Raw genomic sequence first — 15,000 nt, 5'->3', positions numbered from 1 at the left:
TTGAGAGGCTCTGTGTTCTGTTAGACAGGTAACTCTTTATCCACAATATAGCAGGGTGTGTAAAGCCATAACACATACGTTTCTCCAGCAGCAGATAATGATCGATAATGTCAAAAGCTGCACTGAAGTTTATCAAAACAGCCCCCAAAATCTTTTTATCATCAATTTCTCTCAGCCAATCATCAGTTCTTTGTGTAAGTGCTGTGCTTGTTGAATAGCCTTCCCTATAAGCGTGCTGAAAGTCTGTTGTCAATTTGTTTACTGTAAAATAGCATTGTATCTGGTCAAACATAATTTTTTCCAAAAGGTTTACTAAGGGTTGGTCACAGGCTGATTGGTTGGCTCTTTGAGCCAGTAAAGGGGGCTTTACTATTCTTAGGTAGCGGAATAACTTTTGCTTCCATCCAAGCACACACTTTCTAGTAGGCTTACATTTAAGATGTGGCAAAATCGCTCACTATTATCCTCAGTAATTTTCCGTCTAAGTTGTGAGAACCCGGGGGCTTGTAATTGTTGATAGACAACAATAATATTTTCACCTCTTCCACATTTGCTTTACGGAATAAAAAATTGCAATTCTTGTCTTTCGTAATTTGGTCAGATATACTTGGATGTGTAGCGTCAGCATTTGTTACTGGCATGTTATTCCTACGTTTGCTAATCTTGCCAATAAAAAAGTAGTTTGAAATATCTTTTGGTTTTGTGATAAATGAGCCATCGGATTCAATGAATGATGGAGTTGAGTTTGCCTTTTTTCCCAACATTTTATTGAAGGTGCTTCAAAGCTTTTTACTATAATTCTTTGTCATTTATCTTTGTTTCATAGTTTTAATTTCATGTTATTTTTATTCAGTTTTGTCACATGATTTCTCAATTTACAGTTTGTTTGCCAATCGGTTGTGCAGCAAGACTTATTTGCCATTCCTTTTGCCTCATCCCTCTCAACCATACAATGTTTCAGTTCCTCATCAATCCAAGGGGATTTAACAGTTTTTACAGTCATTTTCTTAATGGGTGCATGCTTATTAGTAACTAGGATAAGCAATTTCATAAATATGTCAAGTGCAACGTCTGTTTGCTCCTCATTACACACCATGAACCAACAGATATTCTTTACATCAACAACATAGGAATCACTACAAAACAAATTATATGACTTCTTTTACACTATATTAGGCCCAGCCTTTGGAATTTTGGTTTTCCTACATATGGCTACTATATTGATATCTCTACATTCGATGGATCTGGATACTGCTTTCAAGCACATTTCTGCAGCATTAGTAATACATGTTGATGATTTCATTCATGTGCTGTTTGTAACTACCCTGGTAGGTTGACTGATAACCTGAACCAGGTTGCAGGCACTGGTTACAGTTTGAAGTGGGCAGCTTGATGAAAGCCAGTCAATATAAATCACCCAGAAAATATACCTCTCACATACATTATCAAGCATTTCACACATGTTATCCAGATACTGACTGTTAGCACTTGGTCTTATAGCAGCTTCCCACCAGAATGGGCTTTAGGTGAGGCAGATGAACCTGTAGCCATATTACTTCAACAGTATTTCACATGAGATCCTCTCTAATCTTTACAGGAATGTGGTACTGAATATTAACAGCAACACCTCCACCACTGGCATTTCTGTCTTTTCTGTAGATGTTATAACCGTGTATTGTTACCACTGTATCATCAAAGGTATTGTCTAAGTGAGTTTCAGAGATAGTCAAAATATGAATCATCCGTTACTAGCAAGTTATTAATTTCATTAACCTTGTTTCTTAAGCTACATATATTAACATGGGTTATTTTGAGCACTTTTCTGGGATGCTTGCTTGTTTTCATTACTTTACTTAGCTTAGCAGAAGTAGACATTCTCATGTTATTTATGTTAGTGCAGGGTGAGCTGCACACATTGGACTTCCTACTAGGGAACACCACCTCAGTGCTAACATTATAAATCTGGTTCATAGACACATGATTGCTGCATACAATAGATGTAGGATCAGCAGAGGCATTCAGGGCAGTTAGAGGCACATCAATTAGGTTACTTACATTGTGTCTACCAATGCCCCTGGGGTAATGTACATTTGCTGAAGCATTATGACAACTCTGCGTCACAATGGTGGGGATTAACTGAGCTGGGCTGTGTCATTGATGAGTCATTGTCTCATCGCAGCCTTATAATGCTGTGAAAGGATCCAGGACCCCAAATGATCCCATCCTCCTTATAAAATGTGTTTTGTTTCCAAAAGGTATTGAAATTGTCAACAAAAGTTACACCCATTGAGCTGCAATAATCACGTAGCCAGTTGTGAAGAGAAAGAATCCTGCTAAAGTGTTCAATGCCACGATTCAGAGAGGGCACAAGGCCAGATATGATGGGTGTTTTGTTAGTGTCTAGCAGAGAGTTAATCAGCTCTCTAAAATCCAGTTTCAACTGTTCAGCGCTGCCCTTCATAATGTCACTAAAACCCACATGGACTAGGATAGAATCAATTTAAACAGTTTACTCCCCCTTTTTGACTGAACATCCTTTTTTAGGGCTGTGTGTGCCAGTGGGCCGTACAGCCAAAAGAAGCTAGCTGCTCAAGCACTGTTACACATTTATTTGGTCACTAGGGAATTTATAGGCTTCCTTTTCTCTCTCTCACGCAAACACACATTACAGATATTATTTTGACATTCAAGTTTCAAGTATTATTGTCACTTGTACAAGTACAGTGAAAAGCCTTTCTTGCGAGTTCCTTCCCAACAATGCAGTAATCAATATCAGTAGTACTATAAAGTAAAGTTCCCAAAAACACACACGAGAAACAGTTCCAGGGTCAGTAGCTATATACAGGGACAGTTCCAGGGTCAGTAGCTACAGTTGAAGTCGGAAGTTTACATACACTTAGGTTGGAGTCATTAAAACTATTTTTTCAACCACTCCACAAATTTATTTTTAACAAACTATAGTTTTGGCAAGTCGATTAGATCATCTACTTTGTGCATGACACAAGTCATTTTTCCAACAATTGTTTACAGACAGATTATTTCACTTATTTCACTGTATCACAATTCCAGTGGGTCAGAAGTTTACATACACTAAGTTGACTGTGCCTTTTAAACAGCTTGGAAAATTCCATAAAATTATGTCATGGCTTTAGAAGCTTCTGATAGGCTAATTGATATTATTTGAGTCAATTGGAGGTGTACCTGTTGATGTATTTCAAGGCCTACCTTCAAACTCAGTGCCTCTTTGCTTGACATCATGAGAAAATCAAAAGAAATCAGCCAAGACTTCAGAAAAAAATTGTAGACCACCACAAGTCTTGGTCATCCTTGGGAGCAATTTCCAAACGCCAGAAGGTACCACGTTCATCTGTACAAACAATAGTACGCAAGTATAAACACCATGGGATCACGCAGCCATCATACCACTCAGGAAGGAGACGCGTTCTGTCTCCTAGAGGCAGAAGGAAACCGGTACAAAAGTATCTATATCCACAGTAAATCGAGTCCTATATCGACATAACCTGAAAGGCCGCTCAGCAAGCTTTAAAAAAGCCAGACTACGGTTTGCAACTGCACATGGGGACAAAGATCATACTTTTTGGAGAAATGTCCTCTGGTCTGATGAAACAAAAATAGAACTGTTTGGCCATAATGACCATCGTTATGATTGGAGGAAAAAGGAGTAGGCTTGCAAGCCGAAGAACACCATCCCAACCGTGAAGCACAGGGGTGGCAGTATCCTGTTGTGGGGGTGCTTTGCTGCAGGAGGGACTGGTTCACCTCACAAAATAGATGGCATCATGAGGGAGGATAATTATGTGGATATTGAAGCAACATCTCAAGACATCAGTCAGGAAGTTAAAGGTTAGTCGCAAATGGGTTTTCCGAATGGATAATGACCCCAAGCATACTTCCAACGTTGTGGCAAAATGACTTAAGGACAACAAAGTCAAGTTGTTGGAGTGACCATCACAAAGCCCTGACCTCAATCCCATAGAAAATGTGTGTGCAGAACTGAAAAAGTGTGTGCGAGCATGGAGGCCAATAAACCTGATTCAGTTACACCAGCTCTGTCAGGAGGAATGGGCCAAAATTCACCCAACTTATTGTGGGAAGCTTGTGGAAGGCTACCTGAAACATTTGACCCAAGTTAAACAATATAAAGGCAATGCTATCAAATATGAATTGAGTGTATGTAAACTTCTGACCCACTGGGAATGTGATGAAAGAAATAAAAGCTGAAATAAATCATTCTCTCTACTATTATTCTGACATTTCACTTTCTTAAAATTAAGTGGTGATCCTAACTGACCTAAGGCAGGGACATTTTACTGGGATTGAATGTCAGAAATTGTGAAAACCTTTGTTTACATTTATTTGGCTAAGGTCTATGTAAAGTTCAGACTTCAACTGTATATACAGGGACACTTCCAGGGTCAGTAGCTTTATGCAGGGTCAGTAGCTATATGCAGGGTCAGTAGCTATATGCAGGGTCAGTTCCAGGGTCAGTAGTTATATGCAGGGTCAGTTCCAGGGTCAGTAGCTATATACAGGGTCAGTTCCAGGGTCAGTAGTTATATGCAGGGTCAGTTCCAGGTTCAGTAGCTATATACAGGGACCGTTCCATTGTCAGTAGCTATATACAGGGACAGTTCCAGAATCAGTAGCTATATACAGGGACAGTTCCAGGGTCAGTAGTTATATACAGGGACAGTTCCAGGGTCAGTAGCTATATACAGGGTCAGTAGCTATATACAGGGACAGTTCCAGGGTCAGTAGCTATATACAGGGTCAGTTCCTGGGTCAGTGTTTACCATATTTACAATGTGCAGGGATACTGGAGTGATAGAGGTAGATATGTATAGGGGTAAGGTGACTAAGATATATGATAAACAGAGTGGCAGCAGTGTATATGATGATTGTGTGGAAGTGTGTGTAAAGTCAGTATGAATGTGTGTGAGCAAATTAAGTGTGTGCTTGTTGGAATGTGAGTGAGTTTGTAGACTCCTGTGTGTGTGTGCAGAGTCAGAAAGTCTGCGTAGCCATTTTGTTAGCTATTTAGCAGTCTTTTGGCTTGGGGATTGAAGCTGTTTAGGAGCTTCTTGGTGTCAGACTTGATGCTTTGGTTCCGCTGCTTTGCGGAAGTAGAAAGAACAGTCTATGGCTTAGGTGGCTGGAGTCTTTAACAATTTTCCAGGCCTTCCTTTCACACCATCTGGTATAGAGGTCCTGGATGTCAGGGAGCTCGGCCCCAGTGATGTACTTGGCTGTCGGCCCCACACTCTGCAGAACCATGCGATCGAGGGCGGTGCAGTTGCAATACCAAGCAGTGATGCAGCCAGTCAAGATGCTCTCAATGGTGCAGCTCTAGAATTTGAGGGACCATGCCAAATCTGTTCAGCCTCCTGATGGGGAAGAGGCTCTGTTGTGTGGGTGGGTGGGTGGGTGGGTGTGGGACCATTTTAAGTCCTTAGTGATTTGGAAACCAAGGAACTTTAAAGCTCTCGACCCGCTCCACTACAGCCCTGTGAATATGCCTACCGTCGATATGGATGGGGCCATGCTCACCCCCCCACCCACCACCTTCTGGAGTCCACAATCAGCTCCTCGTCCCTACTGACGTTGAGGGAGAGGTTGTTGTCCTGGTAACACAATGCCAGGTCACTGACGACCTCCCTGTAGGCTGTCTCATTGTAGCCAGTGATCAGGCCTACCACCATTGTGTTGTCAGCTAACTTGATTATAGTGTTGGAGTCGAACTAAGCACACACCCCTGTGGGGCCCCCGTGTTGAAGGTCAGTTTGGCGGAGGTGATGGAGGAGGGATGTGAGGGAGGAGCTATGGAGGGGTTAGGGAGGGAGGAGCTATGGATGAGGAGTTAGGGAGGGAGGAGCTATGAAGGGGCAGGGAGGAGTTAGGCAGGGAGGGGCTATGGAGGGAGGAGCTAGGGAGGGAGGGATGAAGGGGCAGGGAGGAACTATAGAGGGAGGGATGGGGAGGGAGGAGCTATAGAGGGAGGGGAGAGGGAAGAGCTGAGGAGGGAGGAGCTATAGAGGGAGGGGAGAGGGAAGAGCTGAGGAGGGAGGAGCTATAGAGGGAGGGGAGAGGGAAGAGCTGAGGAGGGAGGAGCTATAGAGGGAGGGGAGAGGGAAGAGCTGAGGAGGGAGGAGGAGCTGAGGAGGGAGGAGCTATAGAGGGAGGGAGGGGAGAGGGAGGAGCTATAGAGGGAGGGAGGTGACAGTGTGGGAGCCAACATCTACTGGACAACATCAACTGGGCCTGGCCTGTGCTCTCCACACACATTCACATGAAATACCCACACATTCTCACACACACACACATATTCTCACACACACACACACACACGTTCAGACAGCATGGTGAAGAAGGCGCAACAGCGCCTCTTCAACATCAGGAGACTGAAGAAGTTGGGCTTGGCCCTTAAGAAAGGAAATGTTCCTCCTTATATTCTGATTCAGACAATACTGGGATCGTAATAAAACCACATTCTGATGTCTGGCTCTTAGAAATGTTTGTTTTGCAGCTCACATGTAGGAGTGCTGCTTAAAGCCAGTTGACTTGACAGTTTAAATGTCTTCATTCTGTTGGCTGAAGAGGTTTAGGTTGCTGCCCTTCGGCCTCAATTCTCCTCTACCATGCTTTCTTTTTGTCTCTCTCTCTCCATCTCTCTCTCCATCCCAAGCGGTCTCTCCATCCCCCGCGGTCTCTCCATCCCCCCGCGGTCTCTCCATCCCCCCGCGGTCTCTCCATCCCCCCGCGGTCTCTCCATCCCCCCGCGGTCTCTCCATCCCCCCGTGGTCTCTCCATCCCCCGTGGTCTCTCCATCCCCCGCGGTCTCTCCATCCCCCGCGGTCTCTCCATCTCCCGCGGTCTCTCCATCCCCCGCGGCCTCTCCATCCCCCGCGGTCTCTCCATCCCCCTCGGTCTCTCCATCCCCCGCGGTCTCTCCATCCCCCGCGGTCTCTCCATCCACCGCGGTCTCTCCATCCCCCGCGGTCTCTCCATCCCCCGAGGTCTCTCCATCCCCCGAGGTCTCTCCATCCCCCGCGGTCTCTCCATCCCCTTGGGTCTCTCCATCCCCTTGGGTCTCTCCATCCCCTTGGGTCTCTCCATCCCCCCGCGGTCTCTCCATCCCCCCGCGGTCTCTCCATCCCCCGAGGTCTCTCCATCCCCCGAGGTCTCTCCATCCCCCGCGGTCTCTCCATCCCCTTGGGTCTCTCCATCCCCTTGGGTCTCTCCATCCCCCCGCGGTCTCTCCATCCCCCCGCGGTCTCTCCATCCCCCCGCGGTCTCTCCATCCCCTTGGGTCTCTCCATCCCCTTTGGTCTCTCCATCCCCTTGGGTCTCTCCATCCCCTTGGGTCTCTCCATCCTCTTTGGTCTCTCCATCCCCTTGGGTCTCTCCATCCCCTTGGGTCTCTCCATCCTCTTGGGTCTCTCCATCCCCTTCGGTCTCTCCATCCCCCGCGGTCTCTCCATCCCCCGCGGTCTCTCCATCCCCTGCGGTCTCTCCATCCCCCCGCGGTCTCTCCATCCCCCTGCGGTCTCTCCATCCCCCCGCGGTCTCTCCATCTCCAGTCCTCTGTGACTGTCTCACTACAATGTTCATTATGGTTGTTGACTGTGGTTGTTGACTGGGGTTGTTGACTGGGGTAGCTGACTGAGGTAGCTGACTGGGGTAGTTGACTGGGCTAGCTGACTGGGCTAGCTGACTGGGCTAGCTGACTGGGGTAGCTGACTGGGGTAGCTGACTGGGGTAGTTGACTGTGGTTGTTGAGTGGGGTTGTTGACTGGAGTAGCTGACTGGGGTAGCTGACTGGGGTAGCTGACTGGGGTAGCTGACTGGGGTAGTTGACTGGGCTAGCTGACTGGGCTAGCTGACTGGGGTAGTTGACTGTGGTAGCTGACTGGGGTAGTTGACTGGGGTAGTTGACTGGGCTAGTTGACTGGGGTAGTTGACTGGGATAGTTGACTGGGGTAGTTGACTGGGGTAGCTGACTGGGGTAGCTGACTGGGGTAGCTGACTGGGGTAGTTGACTGTGGTTGTTGAGTGCACAGCGGGTGAAAAAGTTCTCAAATTGATTCTTATAGTGTTTGACTATCAAACTGTAACACACTACCCAATACGATTATAATAAAGTTTTCATTTGTATTCATGCCTCAAACACATTTTATACCGTGCCATTGCCAAGTAAAATATACTTTAAAATATAGACTTTAGAGGGCATTCATGTAAAATAAATGACAGTTGCAATCTGACAGTAAAATGTTTCGCCTTTCATGGCGAAATTTCCTTTAATATTTTTATCGGAACGAAGATGACCAGTGCCGCTCACACTTGTGCTCACCCGACCCCCCCCCCCCCCCCCCCCCCCCCCCCCCCCCACTGATTCCTAAAGGAGATTATTTTCCTTGACTCCATTGTGCTCGTCCAACAATAGGTGGGGTTCAGGTGCAGCTACCTCTTTTTACTAAGAAGACGGGACAATGTATCGCAGCGTTTAGAAATAGCCTCTTTATCAAGGTCGGCTTTTCTCAGCAAAATGTGTTTTAATAACTAGAATTCTATGTAGTTCAGGGTTTGGGGTTTCTCCGAATTGTGGTTTTGTATTCTTAACCAGTGGATACAGTTGTGGATACAGTGATTGTGAAGAATCGGGATTTTTAGATTTGTGTAATTAAATCTCTCATTTAGGTTCAAGTTATTCGTATGTTGATTAGTAGTGTTTATCAAAGTGGATCTCTTCAACAAAATTAAGAAATGGGTTTAGCTTTTAGTGACAGATTTGATATCACATAACAACCTTCTAGAAGCTTCCGTGTTATGCTGTGTGGTCTTAAGTTGTTCAGTTGTGTCCTTGTGTTTCTCCCAGGAGCCTCCTGTTCTTCCTGTGGGTCAGTTCAGCCAGAAGTTTGTCCACTTCATCACACAGTGGTGAGCCAAATTGTTTTACATTTGTCATTTAACAGAGGATCTTATCCACAGCGACTTACTGCATTAGTGCATTCATCTTAAAATAGCTAGGTGAGAAAACCCTTATCGCTCTCTCTCAAATATCAGCCTTTTGATGTGTTGGTTTCAGCCGAACAGAAATAAACCTAGAAACAGAAACCTAATAAATCAACAGATTCAATATGTTTAAAAATTAAGTTCAATAATTGGATAGAATTGAATAGCATTTAATTTGCCAAAGGCCAGACCTCAACCATGTTCATTTATTTTAAATCCATCGTCTTTAGTACACTAAATGTAATCGTTAATATGAATTTAGTAGGCTGTATTTTTTTTACTTGATGACTCATGTAGGACATGCATTATCACTTTAGTGCCCTCCACTCTCCTATGTCTGATAATGGTGTTGGGTGGTAATGGGGCAGCTAGCAGAGACAGGATAACAAGGACAGGCCTTATCCCAGTATACCAGGCTCTCCTGAAGAACAAATTATCTCTCTGATTTGTTTCTTTACTGCAGCAACACAGCACAATATTTACACTGACCATGTCTCCCATGGTCTGTTGGCCCCCTGTTAGCCAAATGCTCTCACTAATAAACACACAGCAGGGGGAACACACCCAATGGACTGACCTACCGGCCAAAAGCAGGACCTTAACAGTGTGTGCATGTTTCTACATGTGTATGTCCTTGTACGTGTGTCTACATACCGCCAGCTGTTGTTTACCTATCTCTATGCCTTATTTAGTCAAACAGGCCAGGTCTCTGTTTCTCTTCTCCGTGCCCGCCCCAGCCCTGGCACCAGGTTGGCACTGCCACCTCCCAGGCTATTCTTAGAGGTCCCTGTCCTGTCCCTGGTCCCTGCCTGCTGTGATTCATCACACAGTAACTCGGTTAGCTCCAGACGGGCCTCTCTAGAACCACACACTAATCCTTCACAGTCCCCTATGTAGGTCGCCCTGACGAATCTCCCCTCCTCATTCTCAGGACTGGCAGGGTCCTCACACAGGGTCAATGACTGTTTGGGTACTTAGTGTGTGTATGTGTGTGTGTGAGCTGGCGCTGGTGGTTAGAGTGGTGCTGATGCAGATGGTTTTGATCAGCTTTATTGTTCAAATGATAGTAGGCCACACACACACACACACACACACACACACACACACAACATCGAGGAGACCTCGTATGAGGAATATGGACTGGTTGTCCACACATTTTATTGTCAGACTGTACTAGCCATAGCATTTCCACTGCGTGGAGCTCATAGTGTAACAAAAGCACCATTGGGACAATCTGGTAATTAGGCTTGTCAGGTTTGTCAGTAATGTCCTTGGATGCTCATTAGGAACAAATGCTCATTAGGAAATGACTTATAGAAAAATGTAAGTAATGAACCACAAAATGAAATAGTCTTACCTTCGAAAATGTCTCTGTATGCTTAAACAACATTGTGATAAAACTGCTGTTTTCTCTGTTCAGCATGAAGAGACTCCCCAAAGAGAGGCCTGCTCCTACCAACCTTATGGTGAGTTACCATGTTACAGACTATAGAAACCTCCTAACAACCTTATGGTGAGTTACCATGTTACAGACTATAGAAACCTCCTAACAACCTTATGGTGAGTTACCATGTTACAGACTATAGAAACCTCCTAACAACCTTATGGTGAGTTACCATGTTACAGACTATAGAAACCTCCTAACAACCTTATGGTGAGTTACCATGTTACAGACTATAGAAACCTCCTAACAACCTTATGGTGAGTTACCATGTTACAGACTATAGAAACCTAACAACCTTATGGTGAGTTACCATGTTACAGACTATAGAAACCTCCTACCAACCTTATGGTGAGTTACCATGTTACAGACTATAGAAACCTCCTAACAACCTTATGGTGAGTTACCATGTTACAGACTATAGAAACCTCCTAACAACCTTATGGTGAGTTACCATGTTACAGACTATAGAAACCTCCTAACAACCTTATGGTGAGTTACCATGTTACAGACTATAGAAACCTCCTAACAACCTTATGGTGAGTTACCATGTTACAGACTATAGAAACCTCCTAACAACCTTATGGTGAGTTACCATGTTACAGACTATAGAAACCTCCTACCAACCTTATGGTGAGTTACCATGTTATAGACTATAGAAACCTCCTAACAACATTATGGTGAGTTACCATGTTACAGACTATAGAAACCTCCTAACAACCTTATGGTGAGTTACCATGTTACAGACTATAGAAACCTCCTAACAACATTATGGTGAGTTACCATGTTACAGACTATAGAAACCTCCTAACAACCTTATGGTGAGTTACCATGTTACAGACTATAGAAACCTCCTAACAACCTTATGGTGAGTTACCATGTTACAGACTATAGAAACCTCCTAACAACCTTATGGTGAGTTACCATGTTACAGACTATAGAAACCTCCTAACAACCTTATGGTGAGTTACCATGTTACAGACTATAGAAACCTCCTAACAACCTTATGGTGAGTTACCATGTTACAGACTATAGAAACCTCCTAACAACCTTATGGTGAGTTACCATGTTACAGACTATAGAAACCTCCTAACAACCTTATGGTGAGTTACCATGTTACAGACTATAGAAACCTCCTAACAACCTTATGGTGAGTTACCATGTTACAGACTATAGAAACCTCCTAACAACCTTATGGTGAGTTACCATGTTACAGACTATAGAAACCTCCTAACAACCTTATGGTGAGTTACCATGTTACAGACTATAGAAACCTAACAACCTTATGGTGAGTTACCATGTTACAGACTATAGAAACCTCCTAACAACCTTATGGTGAGTTACCATGTTACAGACTATAGAAACCTCCTAACAACCTTATGGTGAGTTACCATGTTACAGACTATAGAAACCTAACAACCTTATGGTGAGTTACCATGTTACAGACTATAGAAACCTCCTAACAACCTTATGGTGAGTTACCATGTTACAGACTATAGAAACCTCCTAACAACCTTATGGTGAGTTACCATGTTACAGACTATAGAAACCTCCTAACAACCTTATGGTGAGTTACCATGTTACAGACTATAGAAACCTCCTAACAACCTTATGGTGAGTTACCATGTTACAGACTATAGAAACCTCCTAACAACCTTATGGTGAGTTACCATGTTACAGACTATAGAAACCTCCTAACAACCTTATGGTGAGTTACCATGTTACAGACTATAGAAACCTCCTAACAACCTTATGGTGAGTTACCATGTTACAGACTATAGAAACCTCCTAACAACCTTATGGTGAGTTACCATGTTACAGACTATAGAAACCTAACAACCTTATGGTGAGTTACCATGTTACAGACTATAGAAATCTCCTAACAACCTTATGGTGAGTTACCATGTTACAGACTATAGAAACCTCCTAACAACCTTATGGTGAGTTACCATGTTACAGACTATAGAAACCTCCTAACAACCTTATGGTGAGTTACCATGTTACAGACTATAGAAACCTCCTAACAACCTTATGGTGAGTTACCATGTTACAGACTATAGAAACCTAACAACCTTATGGTGAGTTACCATGTTACAGACTATAGAAACCTCCTAACAACCTTATGGTGAGTTACCATGTTACAGACTATAGAAGCCTCCTAACAACCTTATGGTGAGTTACCATGTTACAGACTATAGAAACCTCCTAACAACCTTATGGTGAGTTACCATGTTACAGACTATAGAAACCTCCTAACAACCTTATGGTGAGTTACCATGTTACAGACTATAGAAACCTCCTAACAACCTTATGGTGAGTTACCATGTTACAGACTATAGAAACCTCCTAACAACCTTATGGTGAGTTACCATGTTACAGACTATAGAAACCTCCTAACAACCTTATGGTGAGTTACCATGTTACAGACTATAGAAACCTCCTAACAACCTTATGGTGAGTTACCATGTTACAGACTATAGAAACCTCCTAACAACCTTATGGTGAGTTACCATGTTACAGACTATAGAAACCTCCTAACAACCTTATGGTGAGTTACCATGTTACAGACTATAGAAACCTCCTAACAACCTTATGGTGAGTTACCATGTTACAGACTATAGAAACCTCCTAACAACCTTATGGTGAGTTACCATGTTACAGACTATAGAAACCTCCTAACAACCTTATGGTGAGTTACCATGTTACAGACTATAGAAACCTCCTAACAACCTTATGGTGAGTTACCATGTTACAGACTATAGAAACCTCCTAACAACCTTATGGTGAGTTACCATGTTACAGACTATAGAAACCTCCTAACAACCTTATGGTGAGTTACCATGTTACAGACTATAGAAACCTCCTAACAACCTTATGGTGAGTTACCATGTTACAGACTATAGAAGCCTCCTAACAACCTTATGGTGAGTTACCATGTTACAGACTATAGAAACCTCCTAACAACCTTATGGTGAGTTACCATGTTACAGACTATAGAAACCTCCTAACAACCTTATGGTGAGTTACCATGTTACAGACTATAGAAACCTCCTAACAACCTTATGGTGAGTTACCATGTTACAGACTATAGAAACCTCCTAACAACCTTATGGTGAGTTACCATGTTACAGACTATAGAAACCTAACAACCTTATGGTGAGTTACCATGTTACAGACTATAGAAACCTCCTAACAACCTTATGGTGAGTTACCATGTTACAGACTATAGAAACCTCCTAACAACCTTATGGTGAGTTACCATGTTACAGACTATAGAAACCTCCTAACAACCTTATGGTGAGTTACCATGTTACAGACTATAGAAACCTCCTAACAACCTTATGGTGAGTTACCATGTTACAGACTATAGAAACCTCCTAACAACCTTATGGTGAGTTACCATGTTACAGACTATAGAAACCTCCTAACAACCTTATGGTGAGTTACCATGTTACAGACTATAGAAACCTCCTAACAACCTTATGGTGAGTTACCATGTTACAGACTATAGAAACCTCCTAACAACCTTATGGTGAGTTACCATGTTACAGACTATAGAAACCTCCTAACAACCTTATGGTGAGTTACCATGTTACAGACTATAGAAACCTCCTAACAACCTTATGGTGAGTTACCATGTTACAGACTATAGAAACCTCCTAACAACCTTATGGTGAGTTACCATGTTACAGACTATAGAAACCTCCTAACAACCTTATGGTGAGTTACCATGTTACAGACTATAGAAACCTCCTAACAACCTTATGGTGAGTTACCATGTTACAGACTATAGAAACCTCCTAACAACCTTATGGTGAGTTACCATGTTACAGACTATAGAAACCTCCTAACAACCTTATGGTGAGTTACCATGTTACAGACTATAGAAACCTCCTAACAACCTTATGGTGAGTTACCATGTTACAGACTATAGAAACCTCCTACCAACCTTATGGTGAGTTACCATGTTACAGACTATAGAAACCTCCTAACAACCTTATGGTGAGTTACCATGTTACAGACTATAGAAACCTCCTAACAACCTTATGGTGAGTTACCATGTTACAGACTATAGAAACCTCCTAACAACCTTATGGTGAGTTACCATGTTACAGACTATAGAAACCTCCTAACAACCTTATGGTGAGTTACCATGTTACAGACTATAGAAACCTCCTAACAACCTTATGGTGAGTTACCATGTTACAGACTATAGAAACCTCCTAACAACCTTATGGTGAGTTACCATGTTACAGACTATAGAAACCTCCTAACAACCTTATGGTGAGTTACCATGTTACAGACTATAGAAACCTCCTAACAACCTTATGGTGAGTTACCATGTTACAGACTATAGAAACCTCCTAACAACCTTATGGTGAGTTACCATGTTACAGACTATAGAAACCTCCTAACAACCTTATGGTGAGTTACCATGTTACAGACTATAGAAACCTCCTAACAACCTTATGGTGAGTTACCATGTTACAGACTATAGAAACCTCCTAACAACCTTATGGTGAGTTACC

General features: G+C 43.2%; 1 protein-coding gene across 2 annotated transcripts in view; it reads left to right on the top strand.

Annotated features, from left to right (window-relative positions):
• LOC139411736 (dual specificity mitogen-activated protein kinase kinase 5-like) overlaps window positions 1-15,000 on the top strand; it is a 122,884-nt gene that overhangs the window by 95,383 nt on the left and 12,501 nt on the right. For both annotated transcript variants that reach the window (XM_071158421.1, XM_071158420.1), the window contains exons 20-21: window positions 8,894-8,955; window positions 10,451-10,496. In XM_071158421.1, coding sequence (XP_071014522.1) covers window positions 8,894-8,955; window positions 10,451-10,496 — 108 coding nt within the window. The remainder of the gene's footprint in view (window positions 1-8,893; window positions 8,956-10,450; window positions 10,497-15,000) is intronic.

This window comes from Oncorhynchus clarkii, chromosome 6, assembly GCF_045791955.1.
Source record: "Oncorhynchus clarkii lewisi isolate Uvic-CL-2024 chromosome 6, UVic_Ocla_1.0, whole genome shotgun sequence".
Classification (NCBI taxonomy): Eukaryota; Metazoa; Chordata; class Actinopteri; order Salmoniformes; family Salmonidae; genus Oncorhynchus; species Oncorhynchus clarkii.
Note: the sequence above shows the minus strand (reverse complement) of the source record. Positions and strands in the feature narration are given on the sequence as shown.